General features: G+C 40.4%; 2 protein-coding genes across 2 annotated transcripts; one reads left to right on the plus strand and one right to left on the minus strand.

Annotated features, from left to right (window-relative positions):
• Positions 1–1,702: 1,702 nt before the first annotated feature.
• Positions 1,703–5,337, minus strand: tbcb (tubulin folding cofactor B). Its single transcript, XM_027012757.2, has 7 exons — positions 5,171–5,337; positions 4,795–4,980; positions 4,331–4,474; positions 3,964–4,060; positions 3,456–3,647; positions 3,009–3,081; positions 1,703–2,870 (listed from the first exon to the last, which is right to left on the minus strand). Exons 2-7 carry the CDS (start codon positions 4,912–4,914, stop codon positions 2,756–2,758), a joined length of 741 nt encoding a protein of 246 aa, XP_026868558.1. The 5' UTR covers positions 4,915–4,980; positions 5,171–5,337; the 3' UTR covers positions 1,703–2,755.
• A 3,199-nt stretch (positions 5,338–8,536) lies between these two features.
• Positions 8,537–17,723, plus strand: six5 (SIX homeobox 5). Its single transcript, XM_027012751.2, has 3 exons — positions 8,537–9,243; positions 11,097–12,634; positions 13,677–17,723. Exons 1-3 carry the CDS (start codon positions 8,552–8,554, stop codon positions 14,363–14,365), a joined length of 2,919 nt encoding a protein of 972 aa, XP_026868552.1. The 5' UTR covers positions 8,537–8,551; the 3' UTR covers positions 14,366–17,723.
• Positions 17,724–18,043: the final 320 nt, after the last annotated feature.

An 18,043-nucleotide genomic window follows, 5' to 3' on the forward strand; every position in this document is an offset into this window, starting at 1 on the left:
ACCCAGGAATGTGCCAGTGTGGAACTGGGCTTCTGTGGACTGGTATATTGTGCTGCTGGGGATAATACCTGCGTTTGGCAAAACAACAGCAAATAAACTATTTGTTTATTTATGGCCCAGTGGTCTGTAAAAACAACATGCAGTAAATGCAGTAAAGTCAGAAACCAGGCTTGTATTATTCTGTAGTAAAGCCATTAATAGGACAATGGAAATGCATTTTGGCCCAAATACTTATAGCAAATACCCAGTTCCAAAATGTGGTTTGAAATATGGAAATGTAAAAAATATTTTTGTACTTAAATTGATTAAATGTTTTTAACCAGTCTTTGTGGTTATTTTTCTACTTTTTCAGTATCTCCGGTGAAACTTTTAATTGTAAACATACATCTGCTTTGTTTTATTTTTAAAAGTTTTGTGTTGATGCTACTATGTTTTAAAGGAACAACAAGGCAATTTTCCAGTGATTCTTCTTCATGTTATGAAACAACCATTATACTAAGACCTAGTCGCCTGGATGTTTCAGAAATTCCATAATAAATTATTTTAAACATGGCTGCCTCCATGTGTGGGATCTACTCTATTAAGCATACACTGGTTCATTTGAAGAACTACAAAGTAATCTGATTCTTCCTCTCATGTGAGCTGCACTTTTTAGATAAATAAATAAATACTTTAATAAATATCGGCTACTTTTTGATGGTACAAAATGACTTATTGTTCCTTTAAAATTCCTGATTGTGCCTTTAAGGATAAAATGACATGTCCCATGATTTGGTTTGTAAATTCTATTATAACCTACCAAACGACACATTAGCTCGTGTGTGGTCTGAATGTACGTGAAAGGAAGACAGCAGTTTGGGTAATACCTGCTGTAGGAACTGGAGTCTGAGTTGGGATCACTGTTGGTGCAGCTCCCGCTCTCACTGGTCCAGGCTGGGATATAGAGTCATGGTTTGAATGGCCGGCCATAGTTGCAAAAGGCTTTTTAGTGGGGAAATGTGTTGCTGTGCTGTCTGACGTGCTCCTGTTGTCTGAGTGGTGGGAAGCTGATAAATTTGAATATCAGACAAACATTAAAAGGTTTGCCTAATCGCAGATTTGGCCTACGGTCGCCTACACTGACTTCGAAGTACAGAGAACATAAGAGTTCCAGACAATATTATAGTGATTTTGATCAACGTGTCGAAAAAACTTCAGTTTGCTGCTGGGACGCCATACAAACTATGTACACGTAGGCTAGTAGACTATACAGAATGAGACATGATTTGCGTTAAGCAGAGAGCAACACGCTGCCAGAAAAGGACATCTTTCTTAAACGCACTAGTAGGGAAAACAGACTTACCATGCGTCTCAAAACAAACGATACAGCCGATCATTAAATATGCTCTGATTTTCATTCTCATCACGAACGGATGACGTTTGCACAGCTCTTGGAATGTGCGCAAGTCATGTTCGGAAAGGCGCTCGCGTCATCAGAGCGCCAGTGCGTTGTTTTTTAGTTTAGTTTTCAAATGCACAATATTATGCGAGTGAATTTAATCGTAAAAATCCTACTTTTTAAAGCATCAGCTGGAATTTTCCAACAGATCATTGCGCCGATTCCAAATTTAGTCGGTTTCAGGGGTCATACACTGGAGCTCGCCCATGAATAGACGGGATTGTTAGGTGCACTGGTAGTTAGTGGAGATTTGCAGTGTTTTAATGATATTCAAATAATTCATACGATTTATTGGAGAATTACAGAACAACTGCTGCACACCAACAGATCTGTATGTCATAGCCTATACATGAGAAATTTCATATTCGTAAGGTCAGACGATCGTTTCAACATGTACATTCTTAATTTTTAAAAACACTGCCAATGTGTTTAGCCTGCATCTGCACTCTAATTAGCCTATATACCTAAACGTTCAAAGAATCTAAGAGAACAAGACTGCTTTGCCACTTGGTGTTTAATGCGGTAATTATAGTTTACCACACACTGCCACTGTGTACCATAGGTTCTGATGGACAAACTGATATAAAATATATTACCTGTTTATCCCATGGTGAAATCAGGGCAGCATTATGGACAAGTGCAATTACAAAACATACAGCACAACAAACTTCCATGCCATTCCTCCCCCACACCACCTTCTTTTGGAATCTTGTGTGCGCATCTAAAATGAACGTGCGTGTACTTATCTCAAACCAAAACTTCTTAGAATATCCAAAAGGTCATTTATACATATTATACAGACTATCGAAAATAAAACAGCTCTGCTGAAATCCAAATGATTGTGTGCATGTTATATGCCCCTTACATAAAAAGAAGTTGTGAAGAGATGTTAAGGTAAATAAAACACTGTACTGAAGTTGGAAGAGGCTTCAGTAATCAAATATGTACAAGTGGCAAAATGCTTTGCAAAGAGCATAATGTGCTAACTACGGCTCATCTGATACACCCACAGGTTAATCTGGCCTACTCCTGTGCTTCACAGCTGGACAGCCTATAGTCACAATAGATGTCTTTTTTTAAATCAGTTTCAGTCTGACCATAAAGAATCAACATACAAGTTACCCTAGTAATGGTATGATAGCATCATTTTGGCCTCTTCTAGACCAGCAAGACAAACAATGATTAGTTGTGACAATGAGGGGAAAAAAAAAAAACCCTTTCAGTCACAGGCTGTGACACTGGACTCCCCAAAGTTCATCCTTTAGCACAGGATGTGTGTCCAGCCCGGCACCTTTGCTCCGCTGTCCCAGGTAGGGCCTACATCTCATCCAGACCGTAGTCCTCCTCTGGGAAGTCTCCCACAGTCACAGACATGGGCTTCACAAATGCACCATACTTTGGCTCACACTCAAAGTAGCGCTTCCCATTCACACTGAAATGGGGACACACACGTCAACATGAGGAATCTGTGCTACCTCCACAGACTATGGAGTACAGACTGTGTAAGTGCTTTGTTGAAGCATATAAAAATAGCAGAAGTACAATGGAGATGAGTTTGGCAGATACTGACCAGCCATCGTTTTTGCCAAGTGGCTCGTCATACTTTACGCCTACCCAGTAGCCTGGTTTGAAGTCTGTCATTCCTAAGGATAGGGGGATGGACAATAGGAAATGTTTGTAAAATTCAAAGTTTCAAACTATGTTATGGTGAAACATTTTGTCTCATCTCGGCTGGCTGGGCTTTTCTCCTCCCAGTTCGGACACACAAATTTTACAACTACCAAAAGAACTGCTGACACTAGTATTTTGGGAAAATCCTCACCAAAGTTTGGTTTCAACAGGGATGAGGTTTTAGATCTCATCATTTTGATGAGAGCTACAACTGAGCAACAAAATTATGATTTTGGGAACTTAATTTTGAAAGCCTAATAAAATCACATAATCCCCTGGCCAATATTCAACTAGGCCACACAATTGATTGTACATTAGCATGAAGACAAGCTTCAGACGGACTCACCCACAAACATAACTGTGCCAATCTTTGTGGGCTGCCCAACGACCTGAACCTGGCAGCGCTTGCCAACGGTGATTGAGGCTAATGCAGCTTTATTTTCCGCCTCCTTCTGCGCAAGTGTCTCCTCACGCATGGCCACATACTCCTCGTTGAAGCGCCCAAGCTTCATGTTTTTCTTGAGGTTTCGCAGTGAGTCTAAGGAAAGTCAGTGGCAGACAAGGTGTATTGCAAAGTTTAATGTGCAAATGGCTGAAGACTGAAAATGTGGTCAAGCAAACTTCTATGAGGATATTGGGGACAAATCAGAACATTAACAAATGTGTGAAGTATTATTCTTAGAAAAGGAAACATCAGGAAGATTCACATATAAATTCCCAAGGATGAGATTAACACAGACAAGCTTGAGAATGCAGCAGGTCGAGTAGACAGCATTTTTGTACAAACTGATATTGTATAACCAAGCAATCTTTGTGACAACACAACCCTTTACATGAGATGTCTTACACATTACCTGCTCGCTTCTCATATGCATCTTCAGAGATCTCATATTTCTCAACCTTGGACAAATCGCTGAAAGCTCCAGTCAGAGAACCACTGCGATCGATCACCTTTGGTTACAACATAGAAGAATATCCAAACTAGTAATTAACACAAACTAAAAAAAAAAAAAAAAGAAAATATAAAATTGTCGTTTATTTGTCCTCTTTCTAAAATCACATCAAGTGTGTGGCTTATGTTTATCAGGCACACAAAGCCTGCAATCACTTGTAAAGAGAATTACTCTGATTACTTATAAAGTAAAAGCCAGGTCAAAAGAACATTTTTCCAATAAAGCTTTACCCTTGTGACAACATTCTCTCAGCACCGCCTGGACTCACATGTATTCTGCAGTCATCATCTACAGGGTAGGAACCCAGCAGTGTGTCATTATCATCAAGACTCTGCAGAAACTTGTCAGAAGTACTGAACAGCTGAAGGTCCATAGAGGCAGCAGGGCAACCTATGACAAGCTCCAGCTTGCTCTGAGGAACAAACGCACACAACATAGTGGCACAAAAATACAATAACAAGGAGGTGGCAAAAATCAACATAAAATTCTGTTATAAATGCCCAATATACTCAGAGTAATACTGAAACAGATGTTGAAACATTCTGGTTTCCTTAACCTATGGGTACAGAGAAGCTGGACAGAACAGTTAAAGGATGTGCATGTGTCTAACTTTAAAATAGTGTTGTTTTTTTATTTCCAGATATGGTGTGAATAATGACATTTTCAAACAAAGAACACTCCTAGCATGGTAGCTACCCAAGCTAGATAACTCATTCCAAAAGGATGAAGTACCTTGAACTCTGCGATTGTGATCCCTCGGTTAAATCTCCGGTTCACCTCGAAGGAGCTGAGGGTGCTGGTCAAGCGCACAGACACCGTAGGACTGCTGACCACTGTCACGCACTCTTCCATCTTCCTGTTGCTAAGCACACGGCTATCTGGTCTGGGATCAATGTGGCCGGCTTCCTCTTTCACTTGCTGTTTAAAGTGGAAAAGTACAAAATAAGCAAACTCAACCAAGCTGCCAAGGAAATCTCTTCTAGATAAATGTCAAAAAGCAAGACTTACTAATTAGACAACAAACGCCGTTAAAAATAACACCTGCTTGCTAACTGGAAGTTAGCTAACCTAGCTAGCTTAGCCAACCTCTACGCGTGACAAGACTTACCAAACACTTTCACACCTTTGTAAATTTATTCTGGAGTTCGTCCTTATTAAAGCCCACAAATAAAGCGAGCGAATTCTTATATCGTAAATGTTGTAGATAGCTGGGTAAAATCAGATGACTTGAAAACAGACCTTCCACAGGCCACGCCAGCGCCCACTTCTGGAATATTCTGCCCACCCACTCCAGTGTTGATCCAATGAAAATAAACCGCAAGGGCGGAATAGAGAGTTGACCAATAGAACATTATGTTACTTTAAGGTCTCAGTGTGCTCGAGCTAATCCTGTGTTACATTTACTCAGAAATGTAAATCCAATCAGATTGTGTTTTACTGGATAAAAGATGTACCAGAATCTCCCTGGAGAGACGCCACCAAATTCTTCCACACGAGGGTGCTTACGAATAAAAGGCATGGCATTTTGATATAGACACCATCGATTGATAATTCAACTTTCTTTTACCATTTGTGCTCCTTCCTTAATTGGTTGGCGATCTAAATTGTAAAATAAATGAGGCTCAGTAAATCAGTTAAAAACATTATTGCTTATATTACACACACACACACACACACACACATTTTATATATTATATATACACACACACACACACACACACACACACACACACACACACACACACACACACACACACACAGCCTGGCCAAAAAAAGGGTCACACACTAATATTTTGACTTTAGCTTTGATTATGGCACGCATTCGCTTTGGTATCGTTTCCACAAGCTTCTGCAATGTCACATCATTTTATTTCTGTCCAGAGCTGCATTAATTTTTCCCCAAGATCTTGTATTGATGGGAGATTTGTACCACTGAGCAAAGTCTTCTCCAGTACATCCCAAATATTCTCAATGGGGTTCAGGTTTGGAATCTGTGGTGGCCAATCCATGTGTGAAAATGATGTCTTGTGCTCCCTGAACCACCCTTTCATAATTTGAGCCCGATGAATCCTGGCATTGTCATCTTGGAATATGCCCGTGCCATCAGGGAACAAAAAATCCATAGATGGAATAATCTGGTCATTCAGCATATTCAGGTAGTCAGCTGACCTCATTCTTTGGGCACATAACTGCTGAACCTAGACCTGACCAACTGCAGCAACCCCAGATCATAGCACTGCCCCCACAGGCTTGTAGGGTAGGCACTAAGCATGATGGGTGCATCACTCCAGCCGCCTCTCTTCTTACCCTGATGAACCCATCACTCTGGAACAGAGTAAATCTGGACTCATCAGACCACATGACCTTCTTCCATTGCTCCACAGTCCAATCTTTCTGCTCCCTTGCAAATTAAAGCCGTTTTTGCCGGTTAGCCTCACTGACAAGTGGTTTTCTTAAGGCTACACAGCTGTTAAGTCCCAGTCCCTTGAGTTCCCTTTGCATTGTGGAATGCTCTTGCTTTCATTATTAAACATATCCCTGATTTCTACTGTTGTTTTTCTATGATTTTATTTCACCACACATTTAAATGATTGCCGATCATGATCATTCAAGATTTTTTTTTCCGACCACATTCCTTCCTCGAAGATGATGTTTCCCCACTGTCCTTCCACTTTTTAATAATGCGTTGGACAGTTCTTAACCTGATTTTAGTAGTTTCAGCAACTTCCTTAGATGTTTTCTCTGCTTGATGCATACCAATAATTTGACCCTTCTGAAACACATTAACATCTGTTCCACGACCACAGGATGTGTCTTTCGACACTGTCGTTTAACAAATGAGAAGCTACTCAATCACCCATGTAGTAATTATCCAATGGGAGGCTCTTACCTATTTGCTTAGTTAAATCCAGGTGGTGACTTTTTTTTTTTGGCCAGGCAGTGTGTGTGTGTATATATATATATATATATATATATATATATATATATATATATATATAAAGTGAAAACATGACTAGAGCAAAATCCTACTAGATACTATTATACTTTGAAAAGATTGGTGTTTGTAAGTTAGGTGGACAAGTGTGCACAGGCACACATAGATCAAAGGCTGCCTGCTCCAGAGGTGCAAAGGAGCATGGGGGCAGGGGGTTGCACCCATCCACCCACAGTCCCTCACTGCTCTCTGTCTCCACCCATGGAAGTGGAGTTTACATTCTTCAGAAGGATGATATGGAGGTGCTAGGTCCTGCTTTGTTTCCTTCTGTCAATATGTCTCCAGGTGTACATGTCACTGTTTATATGTTAAAGTCTTCATTCACCCTGTCTACTCAGCATGCAAAGCTGAAGCACACATACAAATACACAAACATGCACACACGCATATACATACACCCACATGCAAAAAGCTTTTTGTTATCTTTGTACTCATAGCATGCTTGTAAAACAATGATTTTATTCCTAATATATGTCATTTGTATTTTCTAGGCAATGTACAAGCAAAAGGTAATTTTCCAATTTGGGTGGTTTATACACTGCAGCATCGAATTTGAACTTGGGAGATGGCTGACAGCAGTGTCACTGACTTTCTAGTGATATTCTTGGAATCACCACATTATCCTATTGCTCATTTTCAAACATGTAACAACTAAACAACTATAACAATAGCAAACAATTTTATTAGCTGTTAGTTTTAGCTTATGAAATAACAGACTAAACTACTGTAGAGTTATTCTTGATCAGCTTCAGTTAGCTCTAAAAACACCACATGGTCTCCATGTTGTACTTACGCTTGCATACCTGCTATGCAACGAAACGCTTTCCATATGTATTAAGTTGTTAGTTGCAGTGCGCTCCGTTTAACTATTAGCCACATACTACTGGCAAAATGTACAGTGTGGGGTTTATTCATTTAGCCTATTTAGTTTAACCTTTAATTAAACAGGCCACCCCCAACAGCAGAAGTCGGTCTAAGATTATTAGATATTGCACAGTGTAAAAACTTCGACTGAGCAAGCATTATAAAGTATTACACTGTTAAAACCACTGACATGTAACAGAAGACGGTGTGTTGGGCTTATTTCCTGCGTACATATTTGCGTTAAGTATAGTTTGCAAGTATAGTGGCAATTTGCACCTCACCAGTGGAAATAGAATCAGTGGTCACAAGTGACACAAGCAAATCTAAATAGACACGGAATTTTCTTGACACATTTTACATAAGTAAAAAAGAAAGGAAACGAACACACAAAGATATTGTGTCAAGAGACTGTGGACCTAGAAATTCACGAATTAGTGAAATTCTATTTATATGAAATTATCTTCACTACTTTGTGTTATGTTCTAGCATACCATAAATGTTTGAATGGGGTGGTTGACGAAAGGCAGGGGCGTGACGTCTCAATCTGTTGCAGACACTCGTCTACGCGGAGAATGGTAGAGAGAGCGAAGGGGAGGGAGGAGGAACTGAAAGAAAAAAGTTCAACTAAAAATGGCTTCCTTGTCTTTGGAGTCTGCAGAACAAACCGAGAATAGCGCAGGGGGGTTCACACAAGAAGAAGCCAAAGTTAAAGAAGAGACGGATTCGGACGAAGTTTCCGAACAACTGCTCCAAACTTTTCAGAACTCTTCCCTGAGCTTTTCCACCGACCAAGTCGCGTGTCTTTGCGAAGCGCTCTTGCAGGCGGGCAATGTGGATCGCCTGTGGAGATTCCTTACCACCATCCCTCCTTCGTCTGACCTGCTACGTGGCAACGAGACCCTACTGAAGGCCCAGGCTTTAGTCGCCTTTCACCGCGAAGAATTCAAAGAGCTATACGCAATTTTAGAAAGCCGGGACTTTCACCCGAGTAACCATGGGTTCCTTCAGGACCTCTATTTGCAGGCACGTTACAAGGAGGCAGAGAGGTCCCGAGGACGCAGCCTGGGCGCCGTGGACAAGTACCGACTTCGGAAAAAGTTTCCTTTGCCAAAAACAATTTGGGACGGAGAGGAGACCGTGTATTGCTTTAAAGAAAAGTCCCGAAATGCTCTCAAAGAATGCTATAAAATAAACAGGTATCCCACTCCAGACGAAAAGAAAAATTTAGCAAAACTTACTGGACTTTCTTTGACTCAAGTTAGCAACTGGTTTAAGAATCGCCGACAGAGAGACCGAACCCCGTCCGGTACCAACAGTAAAAGGTAAATGCTCAGGTTCTTCGGGATGTGAATAAGTGATCGAAGACATTTTGCAGTCTTGGAAGTTTGTAGGCCCAGGCAAACTCTCTCTAACCCAAATATATGCAAACAGGCCTGATTTGTTTAACAGATTTGTGCATTTACGACGGAAGAGGTCAATATAAACAAAATAATACTTGACAGATGGGGGCTGATGAATCAGAAACAAAGTTATACGCCCATGAGCCCTTTTTGTTGCTTTAAAGATGATAGGCCTAGTGTTTGGTTACTTTCATTTGCACCTTCTGCCTCTCGATACAGTGTATTAAAGGATGTATTGCGGCTATAATCACAGTCTATTATACGGACGTGGGTGAATCAGCGTGGTGGCCAGTACGATTTCAAATTAAGATCTGTGACCATTGGAATGTGGAAGGTGGCGTTTGTTCTTGGATTACGATTCCAAAATGGGGAAAAAAAGGTGTTGAAAGGTCGCTATTTTGTTCCTAAGATGACATCGATCGCGTCTAGCCAACTGTTCGAGAATGCGACGGTGGTTGTTTCACTGATATCACGGAAAGCACGACTGGAAGCATGTTGCTTTGTTGTGAAATGTGAGCCCGCGGCACCCTGACTGGCTCACGTTTCCTGAAATCCCGCACCGCGATGTCTCCCAGCGGTACACAGGCCAGTGCGTGCTACACGAAGCCTAAGGCAAAGGAACGAACATCGCTGAATAATAATCAAAATATTCAATTCAGTTCTCATAACATTACTGCGTTCTGAAGTCATCGAGAGTTGAGGATATAATTTCTTGGACTACAGCAAAGTTATACATTTTAAAGACTTTCAGATAGTCTTGAAAAATTTGGAAATTTGAAACGACTGGTGGAACATGAAGTTACGTTAGGTTAGGCCTAGAAATGTAGTTGGAGATGAAGACAAACAGCTAACTGCTGTCCTGTCTCTTATCAGAATAATTTGTAGTTAGGTGATAAAGCTCTACACTCCAGACTACATTGATAGGAACAGCTGCACATGGCTGCTGTCAGAGTAGTGGAACATCTGGTCACTCCATTTATCATAGATTGAGACAGAGGTTAATTAATTTTAACCTGCTTTTGTATTTACTGCTTCTCTAGAAAAATTAGTTAAGTGAGTCATGAAGGGTCTCAAGGTGGGTCAGGCCAGACTGCATGAGGTAGTAATCCTGCTAATTCTGGAATAATTATGCAATAAAAAAATAAGAATCTTTGTTTAGGACAATCTCAGGCTTTAACATAAAAAAGAATAAACAAAATATATGATAAATCCATTAATGCAATAAAACTATGAATGAAGGAAAAATCAATTTAAAAAATAGTACATTATTCATGTGAATTGTGGTTATAGTTTTGCTGTTACTTGCATCTAATATTATTAAAAATGTATATTTAGTAAATGTATTTTTTAAATACTAGGCAAAGTGTGTGGCAGTGCAGGTCTGTGGGCACACCCTTATTGACTTATTTATCCACAATACATTATTTTTCTGTTGAATTCATATGTAACTGTTACAATGCTGACATGTGGCCACATGGCATCATGGAGTTGGGTGTGTCTAGTTCATAAAATCTTTTCTGTACTGAGAACTGTGTGAGGGTGGTGAAAATGGTCAAATTTAGAAAATCTGGATTCAAGTCAAACCACTGCAAAGTTGGTAGTACAGAATCATCCAAAATTTAAGTCCAGAGAGATGAAAGGAAGAACTTTATTTGTGTACTGTTGACACTGGAGAGCATGTTCCACACACAGATATCACTTTTAAACAAGACCCACCCTCTTACTTGACATATTACAATTGTTGATTCATGTTGTGATATTTGTGACTGTTTCAGTGAATCGGATGGAAACCACAGCACAGAGGATGAAGCTAGCAAGGCAGATCTGGAGGATATAACTGACAAATCTGCTGCTCAAGAGGCTGTAGGCTCGACTGCTTCTCTCATATCCCTCTCTGGTGCACCTTGTAATACTGGAGGTCAGCTCATTCTCAACAGCACAGGTGGATTCTTGACTAGCCCTCATCCCCTGTTGCTCAATGGAAGTCCATTGCTATCAGGGACAGGAACTGGAGTCATCATCAATGGACTTACACTGAGTGATGGCCACACAGTCACGCTTAGTTCCATTACAACTAACCCTCCACTGTTGCTCAATGGGGCTCAGGTTATTTCTAAGGGCAGTGAAATTGACAGTAGCACTGAGGAACACTGTGTTGCTGACATGGATACACGGGCTAGTCTGTCCACAGTAGTCCTAAACCCACAAGCCAACCTCACCAGTGCAGTTCCTGTTCCGATACCTGAGGAAGCGAAGGTGTCTGACCGCAGTGTGTCTCCACTGGATTTTATTAATGTTCCAGAAAGTGTCATGATAAAGAATGAAGATGCCAGCCAAACAGTGCCTGCCACTTCCATATCGACATCCACAATCTCTTCCACAGTGATAAGTCCGACATCCCTTCCTTCACTGACACTGACCCAAAATGGGATTCTTTCTCCAACAGTTTCTTCATCTGGTACAATACTTTCTAGCCCCATCGTGCCACTACAATCCACTCAGCCATCAGAGGTCATGGTGTTGGCATCGACTGGTTCTCAGTTGGACTCTACCACCTCTATCTCTCATGTTGCATCGTCTTCCACTGTCTCCAGCCCTCAGGTCCTTTCTTTGCCCCAGGTGGTACCATCTATCCAGGGCATGCCAGTATCCCAGTTAGTGCAGCACCCATCTGGGCCTCAGGTCTCTTCCTGCCCTCAGCTTGTGCCAGTGTCTCCCATAACACCTCAACTACCCCAAGGCACCATCCCTCAGTTTCAGACCCAGACTCTACACATTGGTCGGAGGCCTACTAAAGTCCAACCTCAAAATGGCTCCTCTGCGCTTGGTGACAACACTGTTGTGTCTATCCCCTCCCAGGTATCAAATGGACAGCTACCACAAGGGCTGACATTTCAACTGGGAGACCAGTGCAATTCAGCTTCCACCCCCCAAATACAGACCCCAATGGGAACCCAAGTCCTTCCTATCTCCTCTCCAATGCAGGTTGTGCCTGTTTCACAGTCCAAGGACACAGGGCAGGCCCAATTGGTCCCATTGCCCCAACTTATGCCAATGTCCTCCATTGCTGGAGCCCCTGCAGGGACTGTCTCTTTTCCTCAGGTGGTCCCAGCAGCACCTTCTCTGTCCATACCATCCACTGGAGGTGCTTTCCAGATTTTAGCCTCTGGTACTGGAGCAGGTGTTGGTGTGGCCCAGGGACCTATACGTATTAGCCCAATAGGACCCCCTCAGAGTGTACCTACACCTGGGCCTATTCCAAGTGTCCAGCTTCTTAATTCAGGGGTGATTCGTCTCCCTACTTCTCCTCCAGGTAAGACCAGTGGCATGTCCAGGATTTTATACATGTAATAGCATGGGGGTGGGAAGAACACAATGAAGGGTGGCACCACCTAATTATTTATTAGGGCAAAGCTGCATTTGCAGAATATATGATTTTTACCTATAAAATTAATGGGCATATGTATTGGCTTCATATTTGCTCTGTAATTCCTAAAACTCAAAGAATTTGATTTAAATAATTATAGTAGTATTGAATGTATTGTAACCAACAAAAGGAACTAGGTCTAATTGCATTGCCTTAAGTGTAGTTGAACAGTAAAGGACTATTACAAGTCTTAAAGAATGATAAATGTTAGGACTGGTCATTATAGCTAGCATCAGCATGGATGCGGAATGGATCTGTAGACAGAATGCACTAAATTATATTCAGAATATCTCTTTTTATGTGGAAACTAAAAAGGAATTGCTCACCTGCATGTAAATGATGCACTGTTCTAACAAGCAAGTTTTTACATACAGATGTAGTGATGGAGCAGGCCACAAGATTTTTAAAAAATGTGGTCTGAGTGTCTTTCACAAAATATTTCTTAGACCACATTGCCAAGATGGAACTAACTGTGGTATAATGATTGCTGAGCCAATCAGAGGATGGACCAGCAATCCAGTCCGAAGGCATATTAGTTTAAAATGCATGCTTAATTTGCTTTTTACATTCTGTTTTGAGAAAATATCTGATCTAAAATATAACCATAAAATTGTGATGTTAATTTAATTTAATTTAATTTAATTAATTAATTAATTTGTATTATTTAATTTTAGAACTTGAATTGGGGTGGCAACTTGGATGGCAAGGCTTTTGTGTAAAGTGGCAGCTGCCACCCTGTGCCACGTGTCCATGCCCCTGAGTAATGCATTTGATCATGTTAGACATGTGTTTCGTTGATCATACTAGATGAATCATTAGAGTTGAATGTCCACTGAAACTGAAGCTTGCATTTAGTAAGTATGCATAGTGCACAAAAATGTTCTTTACACCACCAAATAAGATTGGATCATTCTTCTGTTGTCTTCAGGTAACTTCCTCCTGGCAGGAAGCAGCCCATTCCTGAGTGTTCAGAATGGCAAACTCATCCTCACCATCCCAACTGGCATCCAGTTCACCAGTATGCCTGTCAAATCCATCCCAGAAAATCCAGTCCCAGACACTAGCAGTGGGCTGGAGCAAACTCCACTTCATTCTTCGTTAGATAATCAGATGGTTTCGTCATCCTCTGTCCCAACCTCTTGTCCCCTACAGTCATCACCTTTCATTGGCTCATCTTCACTTTACTGCAGTCCTGAACCTGGAACTCTGGCCAATCCTACTCCAGGGGCCTCTCCCAACACTCCAGACTCCTCAACCCCGACCCCAAGTAGTGTGCTACCATCCCAGCAGACCCTTAGCCCTGAGAGTATGCTTTCTTTCAGTCCCATCAGCAGTGGTGTTTCTAGTGGTTCCCACCTCCCACAACCAGCATGGAGCCCTGTTCCCTTGGCCTCATCTACTGGCCTTGCGCTGTTCGATGTACGTGGCAAAGGGGATCTACCTGAGGACCCAGCTTTGTTGGGCTTACCAGGTGGAGAGTCTCTTTTATTGGGCACCCCTCCTCCAAGTGATGACTTGGAAAGGGAGACTCATCTGGATGATGTGGAGATGGATGGAGACTCGAAAATTCTGACACAACTACAGTCTGTCCCTGTGGATGATGAATTGGGCTTGTAACGCTTCTTCCCCTGGGCCTCTGTGTCCAGTGAACTCAGTCACCAATAGGTTACACTCCTTATATTTATCCCAGAGGACAACTGATATATGACCTCTGAGGTAGGAATCCTGGTTGTAAACTCAAAACACCCTATTACTTCTCCTATAGATTTATGCTAAAATAGTGCAGAAGACCAGTGCTGATAACTAACAAGGTGGGTAGTCAGCTAGCACACTTTTGCTGAAACCAACATTTAGCGAAATCATAAAACCAGCATATGTTATTGAAGTTTTACTTATCAATGAGGAGCCTGGGCACTGATGTCAGGAGCACTAGCCTCTTGCCTTCCCTTGCCTTCCCTCATTGATGGGAGACCTAGAGCTACAATGTGGCCTAAAACAATCAACACTGGTTGCCATTCTCGTGCTGATTAGTACTCATTATGCCCATTGTCTCTCATCTACTCATCATGCCTGTTGTCTCTAAAGAAGGCATTGGTGGTACAGAAATCTTTAGATAGGTAACATTACCTTGGAGGCACGGTTGTTTTTTCAGTTTAAATTATGCATGTAAACTTGAGCTAGCAATGCAACTGCTGTGTACTAGTTTGAGAGGATGCTCCTAATAGTTTGATTTATCAGACACTCCAGTCCATCACTACAGTGCAGCATGTATATGCAGAGAAGGCTTTTATAGAAAAGGAAAAAAGGTTAGCTTCTAACCAGCATCAGGGTTGAAACATAAAGTAGAGGAAGTCTAAATGGAACTTTGTTTCTATATATAAGCACTGTAGATATTGCGTCTTGGTAGCTGGGATGCCCACTTTGTGCCTTGTCACATTCATCATATACAGTCCAAATTCATTTTGCTCAGCTATTTTGTGGTGCTGAACACAGTTGTCAGAACACAGCACATTTCAGAATGGAATTGAAGGAGTAAAGTCCTTTTTGTGGTCTCTGTTAGACATATTGTTGATAATCCGTGTTGTCTCAGTTCCAGATATGACCATGCATGCTGACACTGAAATAGGAAGCAGCATAGCTCGCAGGTCTGACACAACCACTGTTGGAAACGAGGGCGCTCGTCCCGCTTTAGAGCATCACGAGCCTTGGCATTTGTGACAGTTCCACGCTTAATACAATTACTAGACACTTTCAACATTCAAGGACAATGTATTTGAAAAAGCTGGCTTTTACTCTAAATTTACTTTAAATAGGACTGATTTTATGTGGGTTGTGTAATAGAACCAGGATTACAGTTTTGTGAGCACTACCAAGATCAAGTGCATAATCTCTTGCAATTTCTCATTATCTCCTAAATAGGAAGAGTTTCATGAATGTTTTAAACAATTAGTTTGATAAAATACTCAGTTATTTCATCAGTTTTAGCTACTTTATTGTGCTACCCATCTCCTTCTGCATAGTATTCGTCTGCAATATGTGTATACACATCTATATTTAATTAACCATTTATGTACATTTTAAGTATAAACTAGTTCTTCAGAGCATTACTAGCATCTCATCTATGCCAGATGTTATGTGGATGGCACATTGGCTCATTAAACCTGTCATCTCCATGGAAAAAGTGGGTAGTACCGATGGCTTTAGATGTTGTTGGCAAAGCACAGGGCAGTACTTTATAGACATACACACAGAATGAGGTCTGATCTTTCCAAGTTTAAATTTTTCACGAAAACTCCTTCGTTATACAACTAGTTTACAAGATATTGCTCCTTTTTAGTTGAACATTTTGTTATTTATATGACACTCCAGTCCATCACTACAATGCAACATATGTTGAAAAGGCACTGTTGGCCAGTTTATTTAAAAAATAAAAAAAAAAAAAGGAAAAAAAAAAGATATTGTATTTTAACGCTTTATCTATGCAACGACTAGGTTCTCCACTGAAAAGTGAACTGGTAACCCCAACTTGGGAGTAGTGTTGGAGAGATGTGGCATAACTACAGTTACTATACAGAGAAGTAAAGCTATACCTAGTAACCTCTTTTTTCTAAAATGACATTTAGGCTAAAACAGGGTGTACACTGTTTGATTGCAGTCCAGTTTTCACACTACATTACAGCATTTATACATAAATGATATGTCAGTTTGTTTGTCTTGGCATGTTGAAAAGTATTTTTTGTCGAAATGTAGGTTTTTTTCAGTTGCATGAAATGCCATCTTTTACTCCTCTGCAGTCAAATCAAACAGAACTGTGCTCTCCAAATTCAGGTCAATACTAAAATTGAATGACTTACTCATGAAGTGTGTGCAAAGTTCCTTTCACCAATTTGTCAATGGTGTACTGTTAGTGATCTCATGTCCTTTTGGTTAATTAACTAAATTAAGTTAATTGTAACACATGTAGCATCAGCAGTATGGTTCTGGGTGCCTTTGGTGGAAAGGAAGCCTGCAGGCTTTGTACAGCATGACCTTTAACTCCATGTGCATGTCACTTGTTCTGGTGGTCATTTCCAGTAGTCTGTGTTTTGCTCTACAGAGGGGACATGTCTTAATGTTTTGCACATTTTAGCCATAAAACATTGCTTTGTTTCTTCTTTGGAATACCCTTTTGGAAGCCATCTAGAACTTGTGCAATTAATTTCCCTCAGCTACTTAACTGTAAACTTATCACGAACATGCATTGGGTGGTTTCTTTCATAGACCTGAGGGACCCTGCCTTTGGTACACATAATCTCTTGTTAATTCTGGCCTTTTCCCAATTCTAATTACATATTTTAGTTTGTGTGTATTTAAGGCATTTATCAGTTATGAAGTGGCATTTTGATGTTAGAGGACCTGGACTTTAATAGGTATACGCTGCATGATCCTTCACAAAGAACATCTTGTGTGTTCTATACTATACATTCTAAAATACCTTTCTGGAAATGGTTGTATTTTACAAGTGTATTTGAGATGTCATGTAGCATTTATTTGCCAAAGGTTTGTATTTCACTTTTTCCTATCGTCTTCCATTTAGCTGGATAATGTATCTTGCTTTTTTATATGACGGAAACAAAGGGAATTTCTGTGTGACAGTTCTGCCACTCATGAGTGTTGCAATGTATGAAAGTGTGACTGAGTGATTTTTGCAGTAGCTGTTACAAAATCATAAATGTTTTGTGACTTATTTTAGCTAGGTTGTTGTTTTGTTTTTTTTAATAGTACTCTCACATATAAATGGTCACCTCCATCTATACCCAGAGGAAAAATATGCAGCTGATCAAACCAAAGAATTTTGAAATGTTCTTTAAATTTACAAAAGGGATTTTTTTTTCTGCAGCATAAAACAGCAGATCTCTCTTTAGAGGTGTGTTTTGTACTTGTTATAGTTATTTTATTTTTTATATTCAGTTTTATCATGACTGTATTAAACCTCCTTTACAATGCAATCTGATTGGTCTCATTCTATTTTTTATTTATTTTTTTTTTTTATTTTTTTTTATTTATTTATTTATTTATTTTTTTTGCAGGGGTAAGTCATTCCATTATATGCAAAGGTCTTGCTTAATGAGAGATACTCAATCCATGTCCTTTTCTTTTATACATTTGTGTTTGGACATTGTGGATATCATTGCTGTCTTCATGCTAAGGCTTTTTTCAGGTTATACATTTTGAGGCTTAACCCTCATCCCTTCAGATCTTAATGTATGTAGGTCATGTAGGACGCACCAGTAACCAAATCTAGTTAACAAATGT

The sequence above is a fragment of the Electrophorus electricus genome, chromosome 4 (genome assembly GCF_013358815.1).
Source record: "Electrophorus electricus isolate fEleEle1 chromosome 4, fEleEle1.pri, whole genome shotgun sequence".
Classification (NCBI taxonomy): domain Eukaryota; kingdom Metazoa; phylum Chordata; class Actinopteri; order Gymnotiformes; family Gymnotidae; genus Electrophorus; species Electrophorus electricus.

Bases quoted from the DNA above. Each gene is read 5' to 3' on its own strand.
- tbcb (XM_027012757.2), bottom strand. From the start codon at position 4,914: ATGGAAGAGTGCGTGACAGTGGTCAGCAGTCCTACGGTGTCTGTGCGC. The intron at 4,475-4,794 runs GTACTTCATCCT...TTTGTTCCTCAG, and splicing joins TCACAATCGCAGAGTTCAAG to AGCAAGCTGGAGCTTGTCAT. The intron at 2,871-3,008 runs GTCAGTATCTGC...TCCCCATTTCAG, and splicing joins CTTGGCAAAAACGATGGCTG to TGTGAATGGGAAGCGCTACT.
- six5 (XM_027012751.2), top strand. From the start codon at position 8,552: ATGGCTTCCTTGTCTTTGGAGTCTGCAGAACAAACCGAGAATAGCGCA. The intron at 9,244-11,096 runs GTAAATGCTCAG...TGACTGTTTCAG, and splicing joins TCCGGTACCAACAGTAAAAG to TGAATCGGATGGAAACCACA. The intron at 12,635-13,676 runs GTAAGACCAGTG...TGTTGTCTTCAG, and splicing joins TCTCCCTACTTCTCCTCCAG to GTAACTTCCTCCTGGCAGGA.